Source organism: Erinaceus europaeus, chromosome 17 (assembly GCF_950295315.1).
Source record: "Erinaceus europaeus chromosome 17, mEriEur2.1, whole genome shotgun sequence".
Lineage (NCBI taxonomy): Eukaryota > Metazoa > Chordata > Mammalia > Eulipotyphla > Erinaceidae > Erinaceus > Erinaceus europaeus.
The window spans coordinates 12,553,496-12,581,064 of record NC_080178.1 but is presented as its reverse complement, the minus strand read 5'-3'; the positions used below and the strand labels follow the sequence as shown (position 1 = coordinate 12,581,064).

General features: G+C 41.8%; 2 protein-coding genes across 2 annotated transcripts in view; both read right to left on the bottom strand.

Annotated features, from left to right (window-relative positions):
* The window catches only part of LOC103116472 (organic anion transporter 7-like), a 272,851-nt gene that overhangs the window by 14,866 nt on the left and 230,416 nt on the right, over positions 1–27,569 (bottom strand). The gene's annotated exons all lie outside the window — the stretch shown is intronic.
* On the bottom strand, positions 488–27,569 carry LOC107522703 (uncharacterized). Its single transcript, XM_016189691.2, has 10 exons — positions 27,515–27,569; positions 26,636–26,687; positions 25,220–25,331; positions 16,443–16,551; positions 13,093–13,361; positions 10,642–10,750; positions 5,483–5,748; positions 5,038–5,146; positions 2,651–2,916; positions 488–763 (listed from the first exon to the last, which is right to left on the bottom strand). The coding sequence occupies exons 2-10, from the start codon at positions 26,662–26,664 to the stop codon at positions 626–628; spliced, it is 1,407 nt and encodes a 468-aa protein (XP_016045177.2). The 5' UTR covers positions 26,665–26,687; positions 27,515–27,569; the 3' UTR covers positions 488–625.

The window sequence follows — 27,569 nt, the reverse complement described above, 5'->3', positions numbered from 1 at the left end:
TTTATACTTAAGATGAGCCTCAAAATGATTGCCAAGTGTTCTGGGCCTTTTTAAAGTGGATTCAGCTGTGTGGAATGCATTTCCCCTGTAAGGTATTTTGAACTAGGATGGATCTGTTGAACACAGCTTCATTATAAACATAAAAGCAAACAACTCTAATTCAGTACACTTGCCAAACAAAAGAGAACAGACCAGGATAATCACACAACTTTGGAGAAATTAAAAACAGAGAGTGATTGAAATATATTTGCTATGTAACGCTCGTATGCCACATCCATATGACTGTGTGGTGATGGTGCAGAGATATGAAATGGACATGGACTGATGACCTGCTGTATACCAGACACTGGACCTGGGTTTTCCTACATGCTGTCTTCACAATGACACAATGTGAAGTGCAGCATCATCCCAGCTTAGAAGTAAAGGAACTGAGGCCTGAGAGTCACACTCATGCAACTAGAAATATTGGAATTAGCAGAAAGGAAGCAGTATTACTTTCTTTTATTTGGTGAGAAGGAATACACTGCCAAAGCATAATAACTACAGTTCCCAGATTTTTCACAGGCCAGAGCCTGTGTTGAGCCATGGGCTGAGGAAGCAGGGGAGGCTCCTCTGGGGGCATATCTCAGCCACATCCAGCACAGACTCCCTGGATCCTGCAAGCTTTCGCTGATTTCTTGACCACTTCTTCACAGACAGGCCCCTCAATCCCTGATATGTCAATCATTTTCTTATTTTGTAACACCCGCAGGAAATTGTCCGCCTGAAATGAGTAACATCTGGTCAGAGTTCAGGAAACCCGCACATGTAGCCCCACCTTCCAGGTCCTGGGAGTCCCCCCTTTCCTGCCCTTTTTATTCCCGTGCTGAAGCTTATAATTCAGAGTTCTCTCCAGGATACTGCTGGCTGAGCTCTAATGACTGTGCTAGGTTTGTACGTTGTGAACATTTTTTTCCTTTTTTAAAAAAATAATTATTCTATTATCTTTATTTATTGAATAGAGACAACCAGAAATTGAGAGGGAAGGGGGTGATAGGGAGAGAGACTGAGAAACGCCTGCAACACTGCTTCATCACTTGTAAAGCTTTCCCCCTGAAGGTGGGGCTGTGAACATTTTTTACTTACTTCATTTTCTTCTTATATTTTTGATGAAGGGATAAAACCCAGAGGCTTAAAAATGCAAACTATTTGCCCTCCTACTGAATTAATTCCCTTGTTTTGTGAGCACAGGTGGGCTTATTAGCGCTTGTCAATCCTGAGAATTGGATGATGAGCTAAAGAGATCCTGAGCCCTGAGCTCTCCAGGTGAGGACACCTGTTGTGACTCAGGTGGGGAAAAGGAGGGTCTGAGCCTGGTTTCCTAGGCCAGCACTCTGGGCTGAGGTGGGGACAGCTCTGGGCTCTGCTTCCAGCTGAGTGACTCCCCTACAGAGGGAGGAGCTGTGGGGAAGCTGAGGGAGAATTCAGGAGCCTCTGGAGAGCACTTGGGGTCACTGTGCCTTTGTCCTGCTCACAGGTGCAGTCTGGAAGCTCCCATTTGAACTTCACCTCAGCCCTGACTGCAGACTCAGAGGGCCAACTATGCAGCACTTCATTCACCCAAATCCTGGATCTCTATTCCTAATCCACGTCAGGCCTAGTCATCTCATCTGAGCCCTTCCTCTCTGCAATGCTATGTGTGTAGAATCCTGCAGATGTTGTGGGTGAATATCCAAGAAGACTCTGAAAAGGAGAGCTGACTTGAATCTTAGAATCTTGTCTCTTGGGAGTCGGGCGGTAGCACAGAGGGTTAAGCGCAGGTGGCGCAAAGCACAAGGACCAGCATAAGGATCCTGGTTCGAGCACCCAGCTCCCCACCTGCAGAGGAGTTGCTTCACAGGAGGTGAAGCAGGTCTTCAGGTGTCTATCTTTCTCTCCCCCCTCTGTCTTCCCCTCCTCTCTCCATTTCTCTCTGTCCTATCCAACAACAATGATACCGATAACAACAATAATTACTACAACAATAAAACAACAAGAACAACAAAAGGGAGTAAATAAATAAATATTAAAAAAAGAATCTTGTCTCTTGGTAGCAGTGGGCCCTCAGAAAATAAATTTGGAGACTGTGAGGGGAGAAAATGGATGCTGTGCCTGGATCTTCCCTAAATGGTCTATAGTTCACATATGGACTCACAGACCTTGTGCTCCCTTCCCAAAATACTATTGGGACCTCAGGAGAACTGTCCTGATCTTGGAATGCCTTACACCCTCTCATAAATATAAATGATCTTTCAGAAAAAACCCTAAATATATACAGACTATTGCCCCACCCTGGCTGTATACCACAGGAAAACTAAACTTTTCAGCACAAAACATTTGAGCAACTGCCCTTGGGGAGGTGAATCTCAGAAGAGAAGTCACCAGAAGTTCTCCATTCAACCTTCCTTTTGCACCTGAGGAAAAAGAGGCCCAGCTGGAAAGTGGCCTGTCCAAAGACCCTCAGTGGATTCAAGATCTGAGATTCGATCTCAGACACACTGACTCTCAGCTTTCTGGGCCCTGAGGGTCCACATTTGCATTGTCCAACTCAGTCAATGCTTTGTCTGCACAGTCTGCTCACCCATGTCCACAAATGCAGGAGGGTCAAGGTTCACCCCATAGAGAGTCTTACCTGGACACTGTAGGCAATCTTATATCTCAGATAGGTGGCAAAGTGCTCACAGTTCCAGTGCAGAAGACTGTAATCCATCTTTTTCCCAATAGAATTCTTTGCATCACGGAGGATATCTTTCAGAAGTCGTGGTGAATGACAGCCATCCAAGTAGTTGTTGACCCTATAGGGGCAGCCCTGCACCACTTCCTTTAGGGGCTGCCTTTTCACGACCGCAAAACCAAGTGCAACCGAGGAGATTATGTGTTGCTTCCCCAAGAAATCATCTGGAACCAGAGACACCATCAGCGGGGCTGTGAGGCACTTGAGTGTGGAGATAGGAGGGGCAAGACAGGAAGGAAGGACTAGGGGTCCCCTGTGGACTTCTGCTCTTTCTTTTCACACAGAAATGACCAAATGATTCACTGACTTTGCTCTTTGAACTTAGAAATCTGGGATAGTCACATTTTTTGTTTATTTTATTTTACTCAGTGCCATTTTATTAGTAATTTAGTTATGGTTTACAGGACTATAAGATTCCAGAGGGTATTTGTGCATATCACAGGCACCACTAAAGTTGTGTTACTATCTCCCCCACATATCAAAGATAAGCAATATTTTTAATATATTTATTTATCATACAGAGAAATTGAGAGAGAAGGAAGATGTAGATAGGGAGAGACAGAGAGAAACTTGCAACACTGATTAAATGGCTTGTGAAGCTTCCCTGCTACAGGTGGGGGCCAGGAACTTAAACAGGGGTCCTACTGCACTGTGATATGTGCACTCAATCAGGTGCACCACCACTCAGGCCCAAATTTTTAAAGTCTATTAATATGAGTGCTGGGGAGACTTCTCAGCAGGTGGAATGGAGGATTTGTATGTGGGAGACACCAAGTTCAATTCCTGGCACAGCATATGTCAAAGTAGAGATCTAATTTTTCTCATGCATAGACATAAATTAATGTCTTTTAAAAATAAATAAATAGGGACTGGGTGGTGGCTCACCAAGTTAAGCACACACATTACAATTCAAAAGGACCCAGGTTCAAGCCCTCGGTCCCTACCCGAAGAAGGGAAGCTTCACAATAGTAAATCAGAGCTGAAGGTGTCTCTCTGTTTCTCTCCATCTCTACCTCCCTTCCCCATTCAATTTCTATCTGCTTTTATTCAATAATAAATAAATAAATATAAAAATAAATAAATAATTTGAAAATCCACAAACGTGGTGACTGTCAGTGTTTACCACCATATTCATTGCACAATCTGCATCATGAAATGACCTATAGTGCAATGTTCAGGTAGTTCTAGATGTACTCATGACAATCAACTAGGAAAGCATTCATTTGTCTTTTCATATTGTGAACTTTTGAAAGAAATCAAATTTGTCCTATACCACTGAGATACAGAGGCCACTCTGAGCTGCCAACCAAACTGTACCTAGTTGAATCTTCTCTTTAACTTTCAAGGAATTATTTCCATTTTACCACAATTGCTGGAGCATGGAGACAGCTACAAGACTGCTGTGCTGAGAAAAGATGTAAACACCAGGTTTGACAATGTTTCTCTCTGTATCCAAAGGGCACAAGTTCAGCTTTCTCATTTTTACTGTTTCCCCCTTCCTGTCTATTCTGCTGACAGAGTTAGTGCATCCCTATGAGTAGTTCTTGATGTGTAAACTCATAGCTGTTGCTTCTCAGAAGCTGTACTAAGAAAAAAAATCATTCTATGAGGGAGTCAAGCGGTAGCTCAGCAGGTTAAGCCCATGTGGCTCAAAGAGCAAGGACCAGCCTAAGGATCCAGGTTCAAGCCCCCAGATCCCCACTTGCAGGGTAGTCACTTCACAGGAGGTGAAGGCATGTCTGCAGGTGTCTATCTTTCCCATTCTCTGTCTTCTTCCCCTCCTCTCTCCATTTCTCTCTTCCTATCTAACAATGACAACATCAATATCAACAACAATAATAACTACAACAACAATAAAAAGACAACAAGGGCAACAAAAGGGAAAATAAATAAATAAAATTTTAAAAAATCATTCTATGACATCCTCTGAACACAAAGGACAAGCACTGAGAACCAATGTCCTTTGTGAGAAAGCTAGTTTGGGACACAGGCAATCAGAAGCTATGCTGGCTGGGGTCACAGCAGACTCTCCCCTCAGGGGGATGGCTTGGAGCTGAAAGATCTAGTGGAGAGACAGCCTGGCTTCACTGAAGAAACCACTATGTCTCTTTCCTGCTCCTGTCAGGACCTTTGGGACCCCCTGTGCTGACACCAGGAGACAGGGATATGGGGGCTGCTTAGCTCTGTCAGGTAAAACCCACCTGTGCTTTTTGTTCTCCTGTTTCTTTCTATTATTCTCTTCTATTTGAGAAATATTTTGAAAATCATTATATAAACCATCTTACCTGGAGGAGCCAGATGGATCACGTAACCGTCTTCCTCATAAAGGGCCCAGTGCTGATAGCCGGTGCGGAAAAACTCAATCATGTCTCCAGACTTGGGGGTATCACAAAACTGCAAGAGAAAACTGAGCTATCAGAGAGAATCTTTAAGCCACAGGAGGGGTCTTGAATGAGGGGCTGCAGATGGACATGATGAAGCCCCCCTGCTGATGATCATGACCTGTGAGACCCTAGGAGCAGAGAGCCCTGTCCTCTCTGGGGTCCTCAGCTCTGCTAATAGAGGTCCCCTCAAAACTAGGACCTGGTAACTGGGGTGGGAGGGGGAATCCTTCTGAGATGTAGAGTAGACTTATGTTGTGAGTAGCATTTACATGTTGTGTGACAGTATTTACATGCATTGCAGCCTGTCAACTCAGGAAGAGGGATCATCCCCCAGAGAGGTCCTTACCGGCTCTTTGGTGATCAGTCCGTATCTCAGATAGGTGGCAAAGACCTCACATTTCGTTTTCCAAGCACTGAACTCTATCCTCATCTCCTGCCCTATCTTCTTTTTCATAGCACTGAGGATCTTGTTCACAGGCAGTGGTGGGAACGTGTCATCCGAGTGGTTGTTGACCCGATGACTATGGTTATTGACCACATCTTTCAGGAGCGCCCGCTGCACCACTGCTGTGCTTTTCTGACTCCAGAACATGCTGAGCAAGCCAGTGGGTTCTGGAATCAGAGACAGTGTCAGCAGGTGTTGCAGAGAACTGAAAGGTGGAGAGAAAAGGGGCAGAACTAGAAGGAAGGAGATGGGATTCTCTGCTGGGCTCAGTTGTTTTCCCTTTCAAAACAAGTGATTGGCAGACTCCATTTTTTTTTTCTGCTATCTATTTCTTCTGTGATGAAGCAATTAGGTTGTTCAAAAATCTGGCCTTTCTAAACAATCGTGGTAACAAGTAATTATTAAATTTTTGTTCTTTTCTCTCTCTCTCTCTCTTTCACGCTCTCTCTCTCTTTTATTTTTTGGTACCAAAGCTTTGCTCAACTCTGGTTTATGGTGGTGCAAAGGATTGAAGGTGGGACCTCAGAGCCTCCAGTGTGAGAGTTGTTTGTATAGCCATTATGCTATATCCCTGCCCTAGTATTCATTTTTCTAATACTGCCAATTTGAAAGATTATGTTTGTATCAGACTATACTGTTTCAGATGCTAATCTGTGTCCTTTTTCATATAGGAACTCATTTCACATCGTTTAACATATTTTATGTGTCTACCTTGGCCTCATGCATTACATAATAAACACACCACTCTTGGGATAAAATGTGCATTCTTTTCATCTCAGTTAAGTAAACCAGAAACACAAACAATGGTAACAATAAAGAACAAAGAGACATCATAACAGAGCAAAACATGTATAAAGGAGAGCCCCGCCTGCACAACTGGAATTCAGCTCTTCCACCCTCACCTGCACACCCAGAGAGCATGAACAAGTGACTTACAGGAAGGAGACCTGCTTCCCAACACATAGACTGCAGCCTGGAAGTCTTAAGAAGAAGCAGAGGAACACTGTGAGGGGAAGATGATTTGAGAAGCTAAACCCTACTTCCTCCTTATTTCTTCCCTCATTAAAAAAACAATTCATATAACACCAATCACAGACAAAGAAATTGAAACAGTTAGTAAGAATCTCCCCAACAACAAAAGTCCTAGACCAGATGGCTTCACAAATGAATTCTACAAAACCTTCAGGAAACAGTTAATAGCTATACTTCTAAAGCTTTTCCATAAGATCAAAGAAACAGGAACACTCCCTTCCACCATCTATGAAGCGAACTTCACCCTGATACCAAAAGCAGATAGGGACACAACAAAAAAGGAAAACTAAAGACCAGTATCTTTGATGAACATAGATGACAAAATATTAAACAAGAACTTGGTGAACTGGATACAGCAGTATATCAAAAAGATTGTTCATCACAACCAAGTGGGGTTTATCCCAGGAATGCAAGGCTGGTTCAATATACATAAGTCAATCAATGACATTCACCACATCAATAAAAGCAAAACCAAACACCACATGATTATCTCAATAGATGCAGAGAAAGCCTTTGACAACACACATTCATGTTCAAAACTCTATAAAAAATGGGAATATATGGGAAATTCCTCAAGATAGAGGAGCCCATATATAGAAAACCTACAGCTAACATCATACTCAATGGACAGAAGCTGAAAGCATTCCCCCTCTGACCAGGAACTACACAAGGATATCTTTGATGATAAAAACTCAATCGCAAGGAAGACTAAAGCAGAAACAAATGGAACTACATCAAATTGAAAAGCTTCTGCACAGCCAAAGAAACTATCACACAAACAAGGAGACCCCTCACAGAATGGGAGATCTTCGCATGCCATACATCAGACAAGAGAATAATCACCAAAATATACAAAGAGCTCAACAAACTTAGCACCAAAAAAGCAAATGACCCCATCCAAAAATGGGAAGAGGATATGAACAGAACATTCACTACAGAAGAGATCCAAAAGGCTAACAAACACATGAAAAATTGCTCCAGGTTGCTGATTATCAGAGAAATGCAAATAAAGACAACATTGAGATACCACCTCACTCCTGTGAGAATGGCATACATTAAAAAGGATAGCAGCAACAAATGCTGGAGAGGCTGTGGGGACAGAGAAACTCTTCTGCACTGCTGGTAGGAATGTAAATTGGTCCAGCCTCTGAGGAGAGCAGTCTGGAGAACTCTCACAAGGCTAGACATGGACCTACCATATGACCCAGTAATTCCTCTCCTGGGGATATACCCCAAGGATTTCATAATGCCCAATCAAAAACATATGTGTACTCCTATGTTCATAGCAGCACAATTCATAATAGCTAAAAACTGGAAGCAACCCAGGTGCCCAACAACAGATGAGTGGTTGAGAAAGCTGTGGTATATATACACAATGGAATACTATTAAGAACAATGAACCCGCATTCTCTGACCCATCTTGGACAGAGCTAGAAGGAATTATGTTAAGTGAGCTAAGTCAGAAAGATAAAGATGAGTATGGGATGACCCCACTCATCAGTAGAAGTTGAGAAAGAAGAACACAAATGGTAACTAAAAGCAGCATCTGACTAAATCAAGAGTAGGGCACCAAAGTAAAAACCCTGTGGTGAGGGGGAGGGTGGACATTCGGCTTCCCAGGGGTGCGGGGGGGGGGGGGGGGGAGCTGGGGCGGTGGTGGAATGGGACACAGTCTTTTGGTGGTGGGAATGGTGTTTATGTACACTCCTATTAAAGTGTAGTCGTATAAATCACCATTTAATTAATATGAGAGGGTAAATATTGATTGTATGTCTCAAACTTTTTAAAACACAGGCTGAGTCTTTTTAATACATAGGTTGAGTCTTTGATATGTTGACTATCTCAAAAGCCTATACCAGGTAGAACAGAAGCAATGGGTGGCACAGCTATATACAAGATACTGGGTATTATACAGCAAACCATAACAAAGAGACTTTTCAAAGTTAACCCAATTACCAAATAATATGATGATAACAATAACTATCCATGGTCTTTTTGAACCCTAAGACAGCAGGAACCTCACAGTTGCACTATATAGCCTATATTTCCCCCAGTCCTGGAACTTTAGGGTGGGGCACACTTTCCTGCACGCTTCTCTCAATTCATATCAAATAATACTGCACCCACGGATCGCAACCCCATCAACACAACAAGTGCCACCTCAGCATGCTTCACTTCAGACTGTGTCCAGAGACTTCAGGTGTGTAATGACAATCCTTCAGCTTCATTACTCAGGTGAGACCTTTCCTTTCATAGTATTCTTTAATTCCATTCCAGGTGGTTAACTTCCCAACAAAGTCCCAAAACCCAGGTATTGACCAGGTCCCCTGAGATAGAGCCTATGTTCACATGTATCCATAAACTAGGGCAAAATATATACCTGAAAGCAGAAGTACACAACACAAGAGTCTGCAGTGAGTACCCCCAACACTTCATCTGTACTATTCTAGCCTTCAGGTCCATGATTGTTCAACAATTTGTTTGGCTTTGTATGTTAACTCTCTTTTCAGCCACCAGGTTCCAGATGCCAGCATGATGCCGACCAGTCTTCCCTGGACTGAGGACCCAACCAATGTATCCTAGAGCTCCTGTTCCCCAGAGACCCACCCTACTAGGGAAAGGGAAAGGCAGACTGGGAGCATGAAAAGACCAGTCAACACCCATGTTCAGCGGGGAAGCAGTTACAGAAGCCAGACCTTCCACCTTCTGCAACCCACAATGACCCTGGGTCCATGCTCCCAGAGGGATGGAGAGTGGTAAAGCTGTAACCACAAGACAAAATACAGATCATAAGCCCATAGAAGGTAGAAAACCTATTTTCATTTACTAAGACAGAAATAAATTGAGAGAGAGAGAGAGGAAGAGGGAGAGGGAGTGGGAGTGAGAGAGAGAGTGAGAGGGAAAGCAAGAGAGAGAGAGAGAGAGAGATGAAGACCTGCTTCACTGCTCCTGAAGCATCTTCGCTGTAGGAAGGGAGTGGGGCTCGAACCTGGGTCCTTATGCATATTATTATTTGCACATAACTGGTGCACCATTGTCAGGCCTCCCAAAGTCTTTCCTTCTTATTGAAACTCTGCAAATATCTCCTTCCGTAGGTATCTTGTCATTTCACTGCTAATCCAATTTCTCTTTCCTCATTCATCAGCTTGGTTTCTATGCCTGGGACATCCAGACTAGACCCAAGGAAGGAATTTAAATGCTATACTCAGATTTCCATAAGTTATACAAAACCAGGATTTTTCCATAGTTAATTTATTTGTTTGTAGATTATTGTTTTTAAAATGAAGACCTGAATTCTCTGCACTAGAATAGTATCTTCCTCTTTGACAGTGAAATTCTCATAATGCCTATTTTCAAAAGGAAGAAAATGTGAATTCCTTTCTCTTCTCTGTCATTTTAAAGACCCCTTCTGACTCCTCAGACAGTATAAGTTTGGAATAAAAACACCCCTCATTTTTCTCTCTTTTTAATTTATTTATATATTGTGTAGAGACAGAGAGAAATTGAGAAGGGGGAAATAGAGAGGGAGAGAGACAGAGAGACACCTATGGCCCTGCTTCACCACTCGTGAAGCTTTCTTCCTGCAGGTGGAGAGCAGAGGTTTGTGCCTGGGTCCTTGTGCATTATAATGTGAGTGCTTAACCAGGTGCACTACCATCTGGCTCCAATACCCCAGTACCCTTCATTTCTCAATAATGTGGGAGGGGGGCTTATTTTCCAGATAACCTCTATGCAAGTTATTATTAAAATTCACACTTTCTGTCCTGTGCTGATATGCCTAATATTATTTGTATTGCACGGTTTAGTTTCAGAAGAACCTAGAAGAATGAAGATTTTGCCCAGTGCCCCAACATCTGCTTCTGTATAGACCTTTGGGACCCACATGCTGATTCCAGAAGGGTAGGAATATGGGGGCTTATCAGTTCTTTTCAAGGAAAAACTGATTGGGGGGAGCACCAGCCTCACATCTTTCACCTATTCCTGTCAGGTTTACAACTTTTGAAAATTATATTTTCAGCAGTTCTTACTTGGAGGAGCCAGATGGACCACGTAATCATTTCCCTCAAAGATGGCCCAGTGCTGGTGGCCTTTGTAGAAAATCTCAATCAGGTCTCCACTCTTGGGAAGTTCACAAAACTGCAAAAGACAAAGGGATGGTAGACACACTCCAGGTCACAGAAGAGGCTACAAATAGTCTTGGGGAACCCCTGCTGGTGTCCAATACATGGTAGTAGCCAAGAGAAGCATATCTGCTGTCTGAGTTTTCAATCCAGATGCTGTTTGGGGAGGGGGGTCCTCTAAATTGTGCGCCATAGTTGGAAAAAAATTATCTTGAGAAATAGGTGAGTTGGTTGCCCAGTGTATCATACATGTGTATTTTTTGTGCACATACATGCAGCACCTACAAGTAAGCATGGGTGTTCATACTTTGTGTTGTTTGTTTTTGTGTGTATATATGTTTTGTTATTTGTATTGTATGCGTGCTATGCTTGTTGTCTTTTAAAAAATATTTATTTACTTATTCCATTTTGTTGCCCTTGTTTAATTGTTGTAGTTATTATTGTTGTCGTCATTGTTGGATAGGACAGAGAGAAATGGAGAAAGGAGGGGATGACAGAAAGGGGAAGAGAAAGACAGACACCTACAGGCCTGCTTCACCTCTTGTGAAGTGACTCCCCTGCAGGTGGGGAGCCAGGGGCTCAAACAGGGATTCTTCTGCTGGTCCTTGTGCTTTATGCCATGTGCACCTAACCCGCTACACTCTGCCGGACTGCCACTTGTTGTCTATATACATAGTTTTGTTACGTGTGTGTTCTGTGTATGTGTTGTGCTACATGCAAGTCTGTTTGTATATGCATTAACAGGTCTGTGTTTTGCATGTGGTGTTATATGTGTGATTACATGTTGTGTTCGCACATGTATGTTTGTGGGGTCAGTGTTATGTTTTGACTATACATTAGATGTGTTTATAGGAGAGCAAATACTTGACATCTCAGAATATGTCCTTGTCACAAAATTTCTTTAGGGAAGGGCTTCTACATATTGACAGAGGCTACTATCTATAGACATTAACTGTTGAAGGTTAAGAGTTTCTCTTTTTTTATTTAATTTTATTTTTATTGTCTTTATTTCTTAGATAGAGAAAGACAGAAATTGAGAGTGAAGGGGGAGGTAGAGAGGGAGAAAGACAGAAAGACGTCTGCAGCCCTGCTTCACTTGCAAATCTTTCCTTCTGCAGGTGGGAACTGGGCTCATGGTAACATGTGCCCTCTGCCAGGTGTGCCACAGCCCAGCACCTGAAGCACTCTCTCTATCAAGGCATCTCCCTCTCTGCTCTTTGTCAAAAGGCAGAACTAAATCAACACACCTGTGTTTCACTTGCCACACTTGGTAACCTTTCTAACTGACTCCTCACTTTCATCCACAACTTCGTCTTAGCTGAAATTTTAATCTCTTGTCCTGGACATGTAGGAGATGGACTCAGCTTAGCAGTGTCTCCCATGTGCACTGGAAGCATGTATATTATCACTTTTCATGATTCTTGCTTATTTGTTCCGTCCACAAAACAGTGTTTCAGGATGAATTATTCATGCCTCAGCATGTGTGATTGAAGAGTGTGTATGGAAAGCTGTATGGAGAAGGCTTAAATAAAAATGAAAATACCTTATGATCCTTATGAGTAATACCATATTACCTTATGAGTAATACCACTCACAGGTATTTCTCCAAAAGGCATTCCAAACAGTGACTCAAAGGGACATATACATGCACATGATCATAACTACATTATTCACAGTAGCCAAAATATGTAAGCAATCTAAATGCCCATCAACAGGTGACTGTAAGTAAAGTATGGGATATATACTCATAGAATACTATTATTTAGCTACAAAAGAGGATACTATGTCCTTGGGACAAACTGGATGGAACTGGAGGTGACTATGGTCAATGAAACCCATAAAGGTGTGAAAGACAACCACCAAATAGTTTCACTCGTGTGGAATCCAGAGAACTAAAATGTATGAACTTGAAATATATATATATATATATTAAAAGAAGGGAAAAAAGCCAGAAATAACTAAGCTGTCTTTAAGGAGAGTAGGGAGCACAGAACTTTGGTGGTGGGTGCAGTGTGGAACTATACTGTGTAATCCTATGATTTTGTAAACCATTATTAAATCACTAATTAAAATGTTATCAAGAAAATAAATACAGCATATACAGTGCTTCAAAATAAAACTGACAAATCTGTATGTTGAGAAGTATAGATGTTATAACAGGTATGTGTGTGTGTGTGTGTGTGTGTGTGTGTGTGTGTGTGTGTATCGAATTTCATGTAAGTAAGAAGAGATGTCTGAGGGTCCCAGATGACCATGTTTTCATCCTTCATAGTGATTCTCCTCTGACTACACAGCTTGGTCCCGCCAGGACAAACCAACCCCCAGGAGGGCAAGGGATCACCTCATGAAGAGCCTTACCTGCTCCTTGCAAATAAGCCCGTATCTCAGATAGATGACAAAGCATCTGCTTATCTTCCTCAGATCACTGTACTCCATCTCCTCCCCAACCTTCCTCTTGGCAGTACTCAGGATCTTGTTTAGAGACCATTGGGGGTACTGAGAGTCCAAGAAGTTGTTGACTCTATAGGGATTTTTCTTCACCACGTCCTTCAGGAGCTCCCGCTTCACCACTCCCTTGTTGCACCACTTCACCATATTGCTGAAAAACTCACCCCAGCTGATGTCACCTGTGGTATCAGAGACACAATCAATGGGAGTGACAGACAGAAGGGACGGGACTCAGAGGAAGGACCAGGGATTTACTATTGACTTTTCTCTTTGCCTTTTCAGAAATGTAACTGTAGGATTCACAGATACTTGTTTTTATTTCACAAACTGCTTGTGTCCACTATGACAGAGCATTTTAGGTTGTGAGAAACTGGGCTTTTAGGAATCATGGTGGTGGAATCCAGGCCTGGTGCACCTAATTGAGCATCAAATACAAGGACCTGAGGTCAACATCCCCCTCCACCCTGCTCCCACCTGTAGAGGGGAGGCTTCATGAGTGTTGAGGCAGGTCTGCAGGTGTCTGTGTTTCTCTCTCCTTCTCTTCCTGTCCTCTTCCACTCTCAATTTCTCTCTGTCTTCTCCAATATAAATGAAAGAAGAAAAAAACTGGCTGTAGGGAGCAGTAGATTCCTAGTGCTCACAACAATGATCTTGGTGGCAATTAAGTGAAAAATGGAGAGGGAAAAAAAGAAAAGAAATAATGTTTGCAACACTTGTCTTTTTTTTTTTTTTGTATTTGAATTCCTAAAAACTCAAAGTCCGCTGTGTTTCAGACATTGGACACTGATTTTTTTTTACATCATTCCTTTCCTGAATTTTCAAGGTAACTTAATACATAATTTCAAACTGATAATGGATACAGAATGACCTTAGGAAACTTCAGTGTTGTGAGAAGTTCTAGACCAGGTATGTATGGGCTTCTTTTCAGTGCCAAAGGGCAGGCTCTTTCCACTGCACTAAACGAACAGAGCTCAGGACCCTTTGCCACTCTGTCTTCCCTGCTGTGACCTGCTCAGTTATAGGCACAGGGGTGGATCCCCAGAAGAGATGGCAAAATCCAGTTCTACCCCACATTGAGTCCAGAGGAAGATAACTCATGAGCAAAGAATATAAGTGCTATTGTGTGCCTATTGAGGGTTTCTACTTAGAGATCATCCCCTTTAGAAAACCTGTCCATGGTGATGCCAGGTGATGGGGGACCTGAATGAGTCGACACATTACAGTGCCCAAAGGTCCAGGTTCAGTCCTCCAGTTCTCACCTGCAAGGGGAAAGCTTCACAATCAGTGCTGCATCTCTCTCTCTCTCTCTCTCCTCCTATATCCCCTTCCCTCTCAATGCCTCTCTGTATCTATCCAAAATAAATAAATAACTTATTAAAAATAAAACCTAAGGAGGTGGGCTGTGGTGCACCCAGTTAAACACACATCCTACTAAGACATCCTACTCAGCACAGGGATTCATGCAAAGATTTGTTTGAGGCCATGGCTCCCCACCTGCAGGGGATCTGCTTCAGGTGTGGAGCAGTAAAGCAAGTCTTCAGCTGTCTATCTTAATCCCTCTCTTTCTATTCGCCCTCCTCTCTGTTTATCTCTGTCTTCTCCAATAAATCAGAAAAAAAAATGTCTTCCAGGAGTGGTGGATTCATAATGCCAGCACTGAGCCCCAGTGAAACCCCTGGAGCCAAAAAAAAAGAAAGCAAGAAACTATCCAAGACCCATAAGCTTTGTTCAAAATGGACACACATCTTTCCTGTCACATGATCTCATACAAGTCCTGAAGCTGACCTGGTTGAAATGGTCTCATCTCACACACACGTTATAATGCGCAAAGACTGGGGTTCAAACCCTTGTCCCCACTTACATGAGGAAAGCTTTGTGATTGTTGAAGCAGTGCTCCATTTGTCTATCTTTCTCCCTCCTCCCTCCCTTTCTATCTCCCCCTACCCTATTTCTGGCTGTCTCTACCCAATAAATGCAGATAATAAAAAAAAAAAGAATGGTCTTATCTTAATTCATTGTCATTTCAAACCTTTTCCCAATACTATTAAGGTAGACAATACTTTCAGACATAGGTTGAAAGATGCAGTTATAATTCTCTGATGATGACAATGATTTTCCCCCCCGGCAGTGTAAATATGGGAGGTGAAGAGAACATCAAATGTTGCAGGACTGTGCTGTGTAGAACATGAACCCACACCATCTAATTTGGTGGCTGTCTCTCTGTATTTTTTTTCTTTTTCTTTTTTGTTTGTTGTTTTTATTAGTGACTTAATAAATAATTTTTAAGATTATAAGATAACAGGGTATAATTCCATACAACTCTCACCACCAAAGTTCTGTGTCCCATCTCCTCCATTGAAAACTTCCCTATTTTTTTTTTAGTGATTTAATAATGATCAACAAGATTGTAGTATAAGAGGGGTACAGTTCCACACAATTCTCGCCACATCTGTTCTCTGCATTCTCCTTGAAACTGCTCCCTTGCATTCTGGATGTCCATTTATAGATGTCCAGTTACTCCTGAATGAAACAGTTCACATACTTAGGGTGCCCTCTGTGAGAGCTTTTCTGATATGAAACTGTGAGGTTCACATCCATTAAGAGCAATTAACTAAATAATACAAGACATTTTCTTCTATGAAGAATTCTGAGAACAAAAGACAAGCACTGACAGTCACTGTTCTTGATGAGAAGCTTTCTTGGGTGGGCAGGGTAGATAACATAATGGTTATGCAAAGAGACTCTCCCCTAATGCCTGAGATTCAAAAGTCCCCAGTTAAATCCCCCATAAAATAAAAAGAAAAGAAAAGAAAAGAAATGGAAAGGAAAGGAAAGGAAAGAAAGGAAAGGAGAGAAGAGAAGAGAAGAGAAGAGAAGAGAAGAGAAGAGAAGAGAAGAGAAGAGAAGAGAAGAGAATAGAGAAAAAGAGAAGAAACTTTCTCTGAGCTTTGAGGCATATATCTTCAGAAGCTGTGCTGGTTGGGATCAAGCAGACTCTCAGCCCAGGGAGATGGCTTGGAGCTGAGAGATCTGAATGGAGAGACAGCCCAGTTCCACTGCAGGAGCCACTGAGTCTCTGTGCTGCTTCTGTCAGGACCTTTGGGACCCCCTGTGCTGACTCCAGGGGAGAGGGATGTGGGTGCAGGGCAGCTCAGCTCTGCCAGGATCAGCACACTAGAGTATCACCCATCACTTCTTCCTTTCAACTATTCTCAGCACATTGACAAATATTTGAAAATTACATTTTCAGCAATCCTTACATTTAAGGGCCAGATGGACCACATAGCCATTCCCTTCATAGAGAGCCCAGTGCAGGGAGTTATTGTAGGTGAATTCAATCAGGTCTCCAGGCTGAGGTTCTTTAGGAAGCTGCAACAGATGAAAGCAAGATGACAGAGACAACTTTCAGACCACAGTAGAGGCCCTGGCTGGGGGATTGGGATGTGGGTGGATGCAGGAATAGAGGAGCCTCAGCAGAGCCTGTGAGCTCCTCCTCACAGTGGTGATCAGCTGGGGGCAGTGAAGCTTTTCCTGTTGGCTTTCCATCCTCATACTTTTCTGGAATGTTCTTCACAGGGAGAGCTTGTTCAGTGTGATTACCATGCACATGTGTTGTGTATGTGTTTTCTGTGGACACACATGTGACATCTGCAAGTATGGTATGAATGAGTGTGCACTGTTTTTCTGTTTCCTTGGGGTGTTTGTGTCTGTGCTCTGCTACTTGTGTTGTATGTGATATATATGTTGTTTCTCTGCACGCATGTGTTTGTTACATTTATGTATTTTATTTTATATATTTTTACTTTGTTTTATTTATATATTGTTATGTTATATCTATATATTTTTGCATATGTGTCCTGTTCCATGCATTTGTTTTAAAAAATTATGTATTCTCTGGGTTTTGTCTGTTGTACTGTGTTAATGCATTTTGTTATATATATATTCATATCACGTTAGCACACATATCTGAAGATAGTATTGTGTTTTGTCTCTGTATGTTGTGATTTTAGCAGAACAAATATCTATCACCTCAAAATATGTCTTTGGAACAAGACCTATTCAAGTATCTGAAAACTGAAGGAGAATACTTTAAAAAGATATTAACAGGTACAGGGAAAGAGCTCTCTCTCAGGTTGATTTCCTTCTCTGCTCCCACAAGATCTCACAGGCCCCCATTTCTCTGTCTGGGGAAGGTTTTGACCCAGCTTGTACACCTGCCCACTGAGTGACTCTTCTAACTGTACTCGCACTTCCTCCTCTCAATTTCGGTTTTGACTGTAGTTATTAATCTGATGTTCTAGCCATGTGGAAGAGTGAATAAGCTTTGTTCATCTCTCCCATGACTACAGGAAGCAAAAGAGAATTATCCTTATTTTTTTTTGTTTATTTGTATATCTTTCTCATACTTTTTTGATTCTTTATTCAGCCTGAAGAACCAGATGGAGGCAGGATGATTTTACTGGTGTCACAACATGTTTATAACCATGGTCTTGGTGTGTGTGTGTGTTTGTGTGTGTGTGTGTGTATGTGGGCAGGGTGATAGTACAGTTGTAACTGTACAGGGAACAGTACACATATATTTGAACAGGTTGATTGACAGTCACATGTGAACCCTTACCAGTAAGGACCCGGCTCATCCCAGCAAAATGGGACAGGCAAAAGTGGACCTTCTCTGTCCTGCCCAGGTGGCCCTCATTCCACTCCCACACTTAGACAGAGCAACAAAGCAGATAATCCACAAAGAAACAAGAGAATTAAATGAAGAGTTGGAGAGACTAGACTTCCTAGACATTTTCAGAGTCCTCCATCCCCAAAAAACTGGAATACACATTCTTTTCAAATCCACACAGCACATCCTCAAGGATAGACCACATGTTAGGCCACAAAGACAGTATCAACAAATTCAAGAGCATTGAAATCATCCCAAGTATCTTCTTAGACCACCGTGGAGTAAAGCTAACATTCAACAACAAACAGAAAATTATTAAAAGTCACAGAATTTGGAAACTCAACAGCATACTGCTTAAGAACTACTGCGTCAGAGAGGCACTCAAGCAAGAAATTCAAATGTTCCTGGAAAAAAATGAAAATGAAGACACAAGTTATCAAAATATTTGGGACACACCTAAAGCAGTACTGAGAGGGAAACTCATAGCCATACAATCATATTAAAGAACAAGAAAAAGTTCAAATAAATGACCTTACTGCACACCTTAAGGACTTAGAGGAGGAGGAACAAAGGAACCCTAGAGCAACCAGAAGGACAGAAATCACTAAAATTAGAGCAGAAATAAACAACATCGAAAATAAGAGAACCATACAAAAGATCAATGAAGCCAAATGTTGGTTCTTTGAAAAATTAAACAAGATTGACAAACCCCTAGCCAGACTCACTAAACAAAAAAGGGAGAAGACTCAAATTAATAGAATTGTAATAGATAGAGGAGATATCACAACTGACACCACAGAAATCCAGAAAATCATGCGAAATTTTAGGAAGAACTATACACCAACAAGCTAGAGAATATGGAAGAACTTCTAGAAACAAATGCCCTTCCAAAACTGAACCAAGAAGAGCTACAAAACCTAAATGCAACAATCACAGACAAATAAATTGAAATAGTTATTAAGAATCTCCCAAAGAGCAAAAGTTCTGGACCGGATGGTTTCACAAATGAATTCTACAAAACCTTCAGGAAACAGTTAATGCAAATACTTCTAAAGCTTTTTCATAAGATCAAAGAAATAGGAATACTCCCTTCCACCTTCTGAAGCCAACATCACCCTGATACCAAAAGCAGATAGAGACACAACAAAAAAGGTTAATTACAGACCAATATCTCTGATGAACATAGATGCCAAAATATTAAACAAGATCTTGGCCAGCCGGATACAGCAGTATATTAAAAAGATTGTTCATCACAACCAAGTGGGATTTATCCCAGGAATGCAAGGCTGGTTCAACATATATAAGTCAATCAATGTCATTCACCACATCAATAAAAGCAAAACCAACACCATATGATTATCTCAATAGATGCAGAGAAAGCCTTTGACAAAATCCAACCCCTATTCATGTTCAAAAAACTACAAAAAATGGGAATAGATGGGAAATTCCTCAAGACAGTGGATCCCATATATAGCAACCTACAGCCAACATCATACTCAATGGACAGAAGCTGAAAGCATTCCCCCTCAGACTGGGAACTATACAGGGCTGTCCACTATCACCATTACTCTTCAACATAGTATTGGAAGTTCTTGCCATAGAAATCAGGCAAAAGAAAGAAATCAAAGGAATACAGATCAGAAGGGAAGAAGTCAAGCTCTCATTATCTGCAGATGATATGATAGTATACATAGAAAAACCAAAAGAATCCAGCAGATAACTACTGGAAGTTATTAGGCAATATAGCAAGGTGTCAGGCTACAAAAATCAATGTACAAAAATCAGTGGCATTTATTTATGCAAACACTAAATCTGAAGGAGAAGAAAAAGAAGAAGAAGGAGGAGGAGGAGGAGAGGAAGGAGGAGGAGGAAGAAGAAGAAGAAGAAGGAGGAGGAGGAGGAGGAGGAGGAGGAGGAGGAGGAGAAAAAGAAGAAGAGGAAGAAAAGGAAGAAGGAGAAGGAGAAGGAGACATCCAGAAATCACTCCCTTTCACTGTTGCAGCAAAATCAATAAAATATCTAGGAATAATGCTGACCAAAAAAGTGAAAGACTTGCATAGAGAAAACTATGAGTCACTATTCAAGGAAATAGAAAAGGTTACCAAGAATGGAAAGACATCCCATGCTCATGGATTGGAAGAATAAATATGGTCAAAATGAATATTCTCCCCAGAATATTCAAATTTAACACAATAATACAAATTTAACACAATACCCATCAAAGTTCCACCAACCTTCTTTAAGAGAATAGATCATAAACTACAATCATTTATCTAGAAACAGAAAACACTCAGAATTGCAAAAACAATCCTGAGGATAAGAAACAGAAATGGAGGGATCACACTCCCAGATCTCAAACTAGATTATAAGGCCATCATTATCAAAACAGCCTGGTACTGGAACAAAAATAGGAACACAGACAAGTGGAACAGAATTGAAAGCCGAGAACTAAACACCCACACCTATGGGCATCTAATCTTTGATAAGGGGGCCCAAAGTATTAAATGGAAGAATGAGGCTCTCTTCAATAAATCGTGCTGGGAAAACTGGGTTAAAACATGCAGAAGAATGAAAATGAACCACCTTATCTCACCAGAAACAAAAATATAAACTCCGGTGGATCAAGGACCTGGATGTTAGACCAGAAACTATCAAAGACTTAGAGGAAAACACTGGTGGAACACTTTCCCACCTAAAACCTCAAGGACATCTTTGATGATACAAAGCCAATTGCAAGGAAGACTAAATCAGAAACAAACCAATGGGACTGCATCAAATTGAAAAGCTTCTGCACAGCCAAAGAAACTATCACACAAACAAGGAGACCCCTCACACAATGGGAGAAGATCTTCACATGCCATACATCAGGCAACAGAATAATCACCAAAATATACAAAGAGCTCAACAAACTTAGCACCAAAAAAGCAAATGACCCCATCCAAAAATGGGAAGAGGATATGAACAAAGCATTCACTACAGAAGAGATCCAACAGACTAACAAACACATGAAAAATTGCTCCAGGTTGCTGATTATCAGAGAAATGCAAATAAAGACAGCATTGAGATACCACCTCACTCCTGTGAGAATGGCAAACATGATAAAGGACAGGAGCAAAAATGCTGAAGAGGCTGTGGGGACAGAGGAACCCTTCTACACTCCTGGTGGGAATGTAAGCTAGTCCAGCCTCTGAGGAGAGCAGTCTAGAGAACTCTCACAAGAATAGACATGGACCTATCATATGACCCAGTAATTCCTCTCCTGGGGATATACCCCAAGGACTCCATAACACCCAACCAAAAAGATATTTGTACAGCTATGTTCATAGCAGCACAATTCATAATAAAACCTGGAAGCAACCCAGGTGCTCAACAACAAATGAGTGGCTGAGAAAGCTGTGGTATATATACACAATGGAATACTATGCAGCTATTAAGAACAATGAACCCACATTCTCTGACTCATCTTGGATGGAGCTAGAAGGAATTATGTTAACTGAGCTAAATCAGAAAGATAAAGATGAGTATGGGATGATCCCATTCATCAATAGAAGTTGAGAAAGAAGAACAGAAAGGGAAACTAAAAGCAGCATCTGACTGAATCAAGAGTAGGGCACCAAAGTAAAAACCCTGTGGTGAGGGGGAGGGTGGATACTCGGCTTCTCGTGGCAGCAGGGGGAAGTGGGAGGAGGTGAGGGATGGAACACAGTCTTTTGGTAGTGGGAATGGTGTTTATGTACACTCCTATCAATTTGTAGTCATATAAATCTCTATTTAATTAATACGAGAAGGAAAATTGACTGTATGTTGCAAATTTTTTAAAGCACAGACTGAGTCTTTTTAATACACAGGCTGAGACTTTGATATGTTGACTATCTCAAAAGCCTATACCAGGTAGAACAGAAGTAATTGGTGGCACACCTATATACAAACAATGTCAAAAGACATAAATTATGGTGATGTTGGATATTATACAGCAAATCATAATAAAGGGATTGTTCGAAGTTTACCCAATTACCAAACAATGTGAGTATAACATTAACTATCTATTGTCTTCTTGAACCCTAAGTCAGCAAGGACCTCATATTTCCATTGTAGAGCCTATAATTCCCCCAATCCTGGAACCTTAGGGTGGGGCCTACTTTCCTGCATCCTTCTCTTAATTCATGCCAAATAATATTGTATTTGCCAATCCCAACCTAATCAATGCCAACAAGTACCACCTCAGCATGCTTCAATTCAGACTGTGTCCAGTGACTTCAGGTGTGGAATGACAACCCTTCAGCTTCATTACTCAGGTGAGACCTTTCCTTTCATAGTATTCTCTAATTCCATTCCAGGTAGTTCACTTCCTAACCAAGTCCAAAACCTAGATATAGACTGGTCCCATGAGATAGAGCGTATGTTCACATGTATCCATAAACTAGGTCAAAATATATACCTGAAAATAAAAGTACACAATAGTCTGCAGTGAGTACTCCCCTACACTGCATCTGTACTATTCCAGCCTTCAGGTCCATGATTGTTCAACAATTTGTTTGACTTTGTATGTTAACTTTCTTTTCAGCCACCAGGTTGCAGATGCCAGCCCAATGCTGACCAGACTTCCCTGGAAAGACAAGCCCACCAATGTGTCCTGGAGCTCCCCTTCTCCAGAACCCCACCCTACTAGGGGAATAGAGAGAGACAGGCTGGGAGTCTGGATTGACCACTCAACACCCATGTTCAGTGGGGAAGCAATTACAGAAGCCAGACCTTCCACCTTCTGCATTCCACAATGACCTTGGGTCCATACTCCCAGAGGGATAAAGAATAATATATCAGGGGAGGGGAAAAACATCAGGGGAGGGGATGGGATACAAAGATCTGGTAGTGGGAATTGTGTGGAGTTGTGCCCCTCTTGTCCTATGATTTTGTTAATATCTCCTTTTTAAATTTTTAATTTATGAAAAGGAAACATTGACAAAACCATAGGATAAGAGGGATACAGCTTCAGACAATTCCCACCACTAGACATCCATATACCACCCCACCACTGATAGCTTTCCTGTTTTTTAACCATCTAGGAGTATGGACTCAAGATCCTTGTGGGATGCAGAAGGTTGGCTTCTGTAATTGCTTCCCTGCTGAACATGGGCATTGACAGGTTGATCCATACTCCCAGCCTGTCTCTCTTTTTCCTTAGTGGGGAAGGGCTCTGGGGAAGCAGAGCTCCAAGGCACATTGGTGGGGTTGTCTGTCCAGGGAAGTCTGGACGCATCCTCCTAGCATCTGGAACCTGGTAGCTGAAAAGAGAGTAAATATACAAAGCCAAAAAAATCACTGAACAATCATTGACCTAAAGGCTGGAATAGTGCAGATGAAGAGTTGGGGGTCCTCCATTTTGTAGATAGCTAGTAGGCATATTTTAGTTCTATTTCAAAGGGCCTGTAGCTATACTTGTGGGGTTGTGTGTGTGTGTGTGTGTGTGTGTGTGTGTGTGTGTGTGTGTGTGTGTGTGTGTTTGCCTGAGCCTGAAATCTGATATGCAGGTGGATCCTAACTATTGTCTGGGGAGATGATGTCATGGCTGGGAAAATTACCAGAAATCTGGATTAGGGAAGAGAGTAGCTCCCTAATATGAGAAAGGGGTATACATATTACTGTAAACCCCATTGATTTGATGTGATTTGGGGCCCATAATTAGCTTAGGAGCTTGTGTGACCTCTACATCCCTCTAGATCTGAGCTCACATTCTGCGGTCATGTGTAGGAACATTCCATGCTGCCCCAATATTGACCCATCTTACTCAGGTGTAGCATAGATTATGTTATCCATCCTCCCTTTGGAGGATGGAGCATTCTCTACCATTGTTGATCCAGGTTGAGGGAAAGGTCCTGTGGGGGCCCAAAAAGGGGCCAGTTTTGTTGTTCCTGATAGAGATGACCAGTAACAATGGAGACAGGGATTTATTTCAGGTCTAGGCCCATCAAATCTGTTTAAGAATCTCAGGACTCCCTGATTAGGGCCCCAGCTGGTGGAATGGCCTGACAGTGACTAAAGAGACATCCTTAAAGTATGCCAGTCTCTTACCCTTACTCAGCTTTTGCAGTCCTTGCTTTGCTAAGGTTAGATTTAGAGTGAGTAGGTGAGGAGGTATCTAAGTCTAAGTGAACTTGATACTGACTCACTACAGACTACTGTGTATTTTTGCTTTCAGATATATATTTTGCCCTGATTTATGGATACATGTGAACATATGCTCTATCTTATGGGGTCTGGCCTATATCTAGGTTTTGTGACTTTGTTAGGAAGTGAACCTCCTGAAATGGAACTAGAGAATACCATTAAATGTAAGGTCTCACCTGAATGATGAGGGTATAGGGTTAGCAATCCAGTCTGATATCTCTGTACAGTCTGAAGTGAAGCATGCTGACATGGTACTCGTTGCACTGATTAGGCTGGAATCAGTGGATGCAATATCATTCGGCCTGACTTGACAGAAGCATTAAGGGAAGTGAATTCCACCCCAGAGTTTCCAGGATGGGGAGAAACATAGGCTCATAGGAGATTCCTGTTGTCTTAGGGTTTAAGAAGCCAATATATAGTTATTGCAATAATCACATTGTTTGGCAACTGGATTCACTTTGAAAAATCCCTTTGTTAGGATTTGCTGTGTCATATGTATCCTTACCATATTTTATGTACTTTGACATTATTTGCATATAGCTATGCCACCAATTGCTTTGTTCTCCCTGGACTAAGCTTTTAAGAGAGTCAACATGTCAAAGATTCAGCCTATGTATTAAAAAGACTCAGGATGTTCTTTAAAAAGTTTGAGACATTCAATCAGTTTTCCCCCTCATAGTAATTAAATAAGGATTTGTATGACTACAAATTGATAGGAGTGTACATAAACACCATTCCCACCACCAAAAGACTGTGTCTCATACCCCCAACCCCATGAAGCTGAACATCCACCCTCACCTTCCACCCAGGGTTTTTACTTTGGTGCCCTACTCAGTGTCTCCTTTTTTAAATAAAAGAAAGAAAGGAAGGAAGGAAGGAAGGAAGGAAGGAAGGAAGGAAGGAAGGAAGGAAAAAAGAAAAGAAAATTACTGATGAAAAATTTCAGAGGGGTCCAGGTGGTAGCACACCTTGTTGAGTGCACATGTTATAATGGGCAAGGACCCAGGTTTGAGCCCCCGGTCCCTACTTGCAATGGAAAAGCTTCAGAAGTGAAGCACTGTTGCAGGTGTCTCTCTGTCTCTCTCCCTTTCTGTCACCCCCTTCCCTCTTGATTTCTGGCTGTCTCTATCCAATAAATAAAGGAAATTAAAAATATTAAATAATAATAAAAATTAATAAAAATAAACATTTCAGAGAACTTACCGGTGGCATCTTAAGGAACTCAGGAGGAATCCTTTGTCCTGTCTGTGAACCAACTTTTATATCAGACTTCTGTTTCACTTTCACTTTCCTGTAAGTGACTTGTTTAAAATTACTAAGTGAGACAGAACAAAAATGGGATTTTGGGCGTGGGGGGGGGGTGAATGTGTGTCTCTTCCTGCCAAATCCCTATGGGCTATAAAAGAAACACTTAGTAATAAATGAGTTTTCTCTGTTTCTAGGGGCCAATATGAAATGCAATAAGGTCACATGTGCAGAACTTAACTGTGTGTGTGCTGGGCACCTGCCCTAGGCTCTGCTCTGTGTTTGGAGTAGACACCAACTGCAATTAACCATATGAGCTCAGTACTGGCTTACAGGGGAATCTGGAGTTTCCTTGACTGGCTTACTTCTCCATCATCAGGACTAAATATAATTATATTTAGTATTCAGAGGAACTGAATACTTGCTTTATTATTTTTTTCAAATGTATTGTTAGAGAAATAAACAAGAGCCTCCTACAGACACATTTACAGAGAGGTAACTCCTTGATTAAATGTGCCCTTTAGATTTTTTTTTTTATAAAGGACAGAGAGAGAGAGAGAGAGCCAAAAATATCACTCACAGTCTATGAAATTTCACTTGGTCTTCATTGTTTTTTTGTTTATTTGGATTCCTTGTTGGTTTGTTTTATAGTGACAGGAAGGCAGAGAGAGAAAGAATTCTTTCTCCCTGCCTCTCTTGTCTTACATGTGTTTAATGAATCCTTCATATGTACTAGGTGAACAAGGCAGAGGACAGAGTTAAGGAGGAAAAACTGATAGATTAAAGAATGTGAGCTCAGATCTATAGGGATGCAGGAGTCACAAAGGCTCCTAAGCTGAATATGAGCCCCATATCACATTAATTCAATGGGGTTTACAGTCAACAATATTTATACATTTTTCCCATATCTGGGAGCTACTCTTTTCCCTGATCCAGCTTTCTGGTCCTTTTTCCAGCCATGACATCATTTCCTCAGACATTAACTTGGATCCACCTGCATATCAGATTTCAGGCTCAGGAAAAAAAAAATAGTATAGCCACAGGCCCTTTGGAATTTAATTAAACTATGCCTACTAGATATCTACAAATGGAAGACACCCCTCCCCAACTCTTCACTGAAAGGGTGGAGGGGAGGACTCACAGCAGTATTTGCTTTCTTTCAAGTCTTAGGGAGGACTTCACAGCCATCTAGCTCTGAGGTGGAGGTCATTGGTGCCCCTTAACTTGCAGGTGGGCATGGGAGAGGGCTTGAGCATTCCCCAAAAAGTGTCACTCTGACAAGAGGTCCGGGGTGATGATCTTGAGGAATCAAGGCTGGGCAGATTTAGGAAGGGCTTTCCTCGTGGCAGCATTTTTTACTACCCAGCTCCTTACCTCCTGCCAGATTCCAGTCTCTGGCTCATCAGGGAAGGAAATTTCCAAGATCCTTTGAGGAGAGAAGAACATAAGGATTAAGGCAGACCATTTCTATTTTAGGAGTGCCAATCCACCAATATGTGCTCATTTGTATGAGATTGCATGTTTAAGTCTATAAGAGCTGCTTCAGTCCAGGAATGTAAAATAAATTAGCCATGAAGACACCAGGTTGGGGGTGGGGGGGGGACATTGACACACCTAGAAGTTGGACACATAGTATTATACACAAGGACCCATACAAGGAGCTGGGTTCAAGCTGACACCCCATCTGCCAGAGGAACACTTCACAAGCAGCAAAGCTGGTCTGTAGGTGTCTACCTTTCTCTCTGTCTCTCTGTCTTCGTCTACTCTCTCAATTTCTCTCTGTCCTCTCCAATAAAATGGAAAAAAAATGGCCTCCAGGAGCAGTGGATTTGCAGTACCCTCACTGAGCCCTAGCAATAACCCTGGAGGCAAAAAAAAAAAAAAAAAAACTACACCATGTTCTGAGAAATCATCCAAGTATGGAAGATGGGATACAAGCCCAGGAAATCACTGTTCTTCATGAGAAATCTTCTTGGTGAAGGTCTGATAAAGTGAACAAAACACAACTGCTGACTTAAGTGCCAATGGAGATAACATTGGTTCAGGTTCCATAATCCTTTGTTCTAAACATTCCCAGTCCTTCGGTCACCAGCATTTGCTTTATGTTTGTCAAAGATCAGTTACTAAGACAAGGGGAGTTACAGACATTCTGAAGTTCTTAGAGCTGAGAGATATGAGTGGAGAGACAGCCCAGCTTCATTTCAGGGGACACTGAGCTTCTTTCCTGCTTCTACCAGGACCTTTGGGACTCACCGTGTACTGATTCCAGGAGACAATGATGTGGGGAGCTATTCACTCTGCCAGGAGA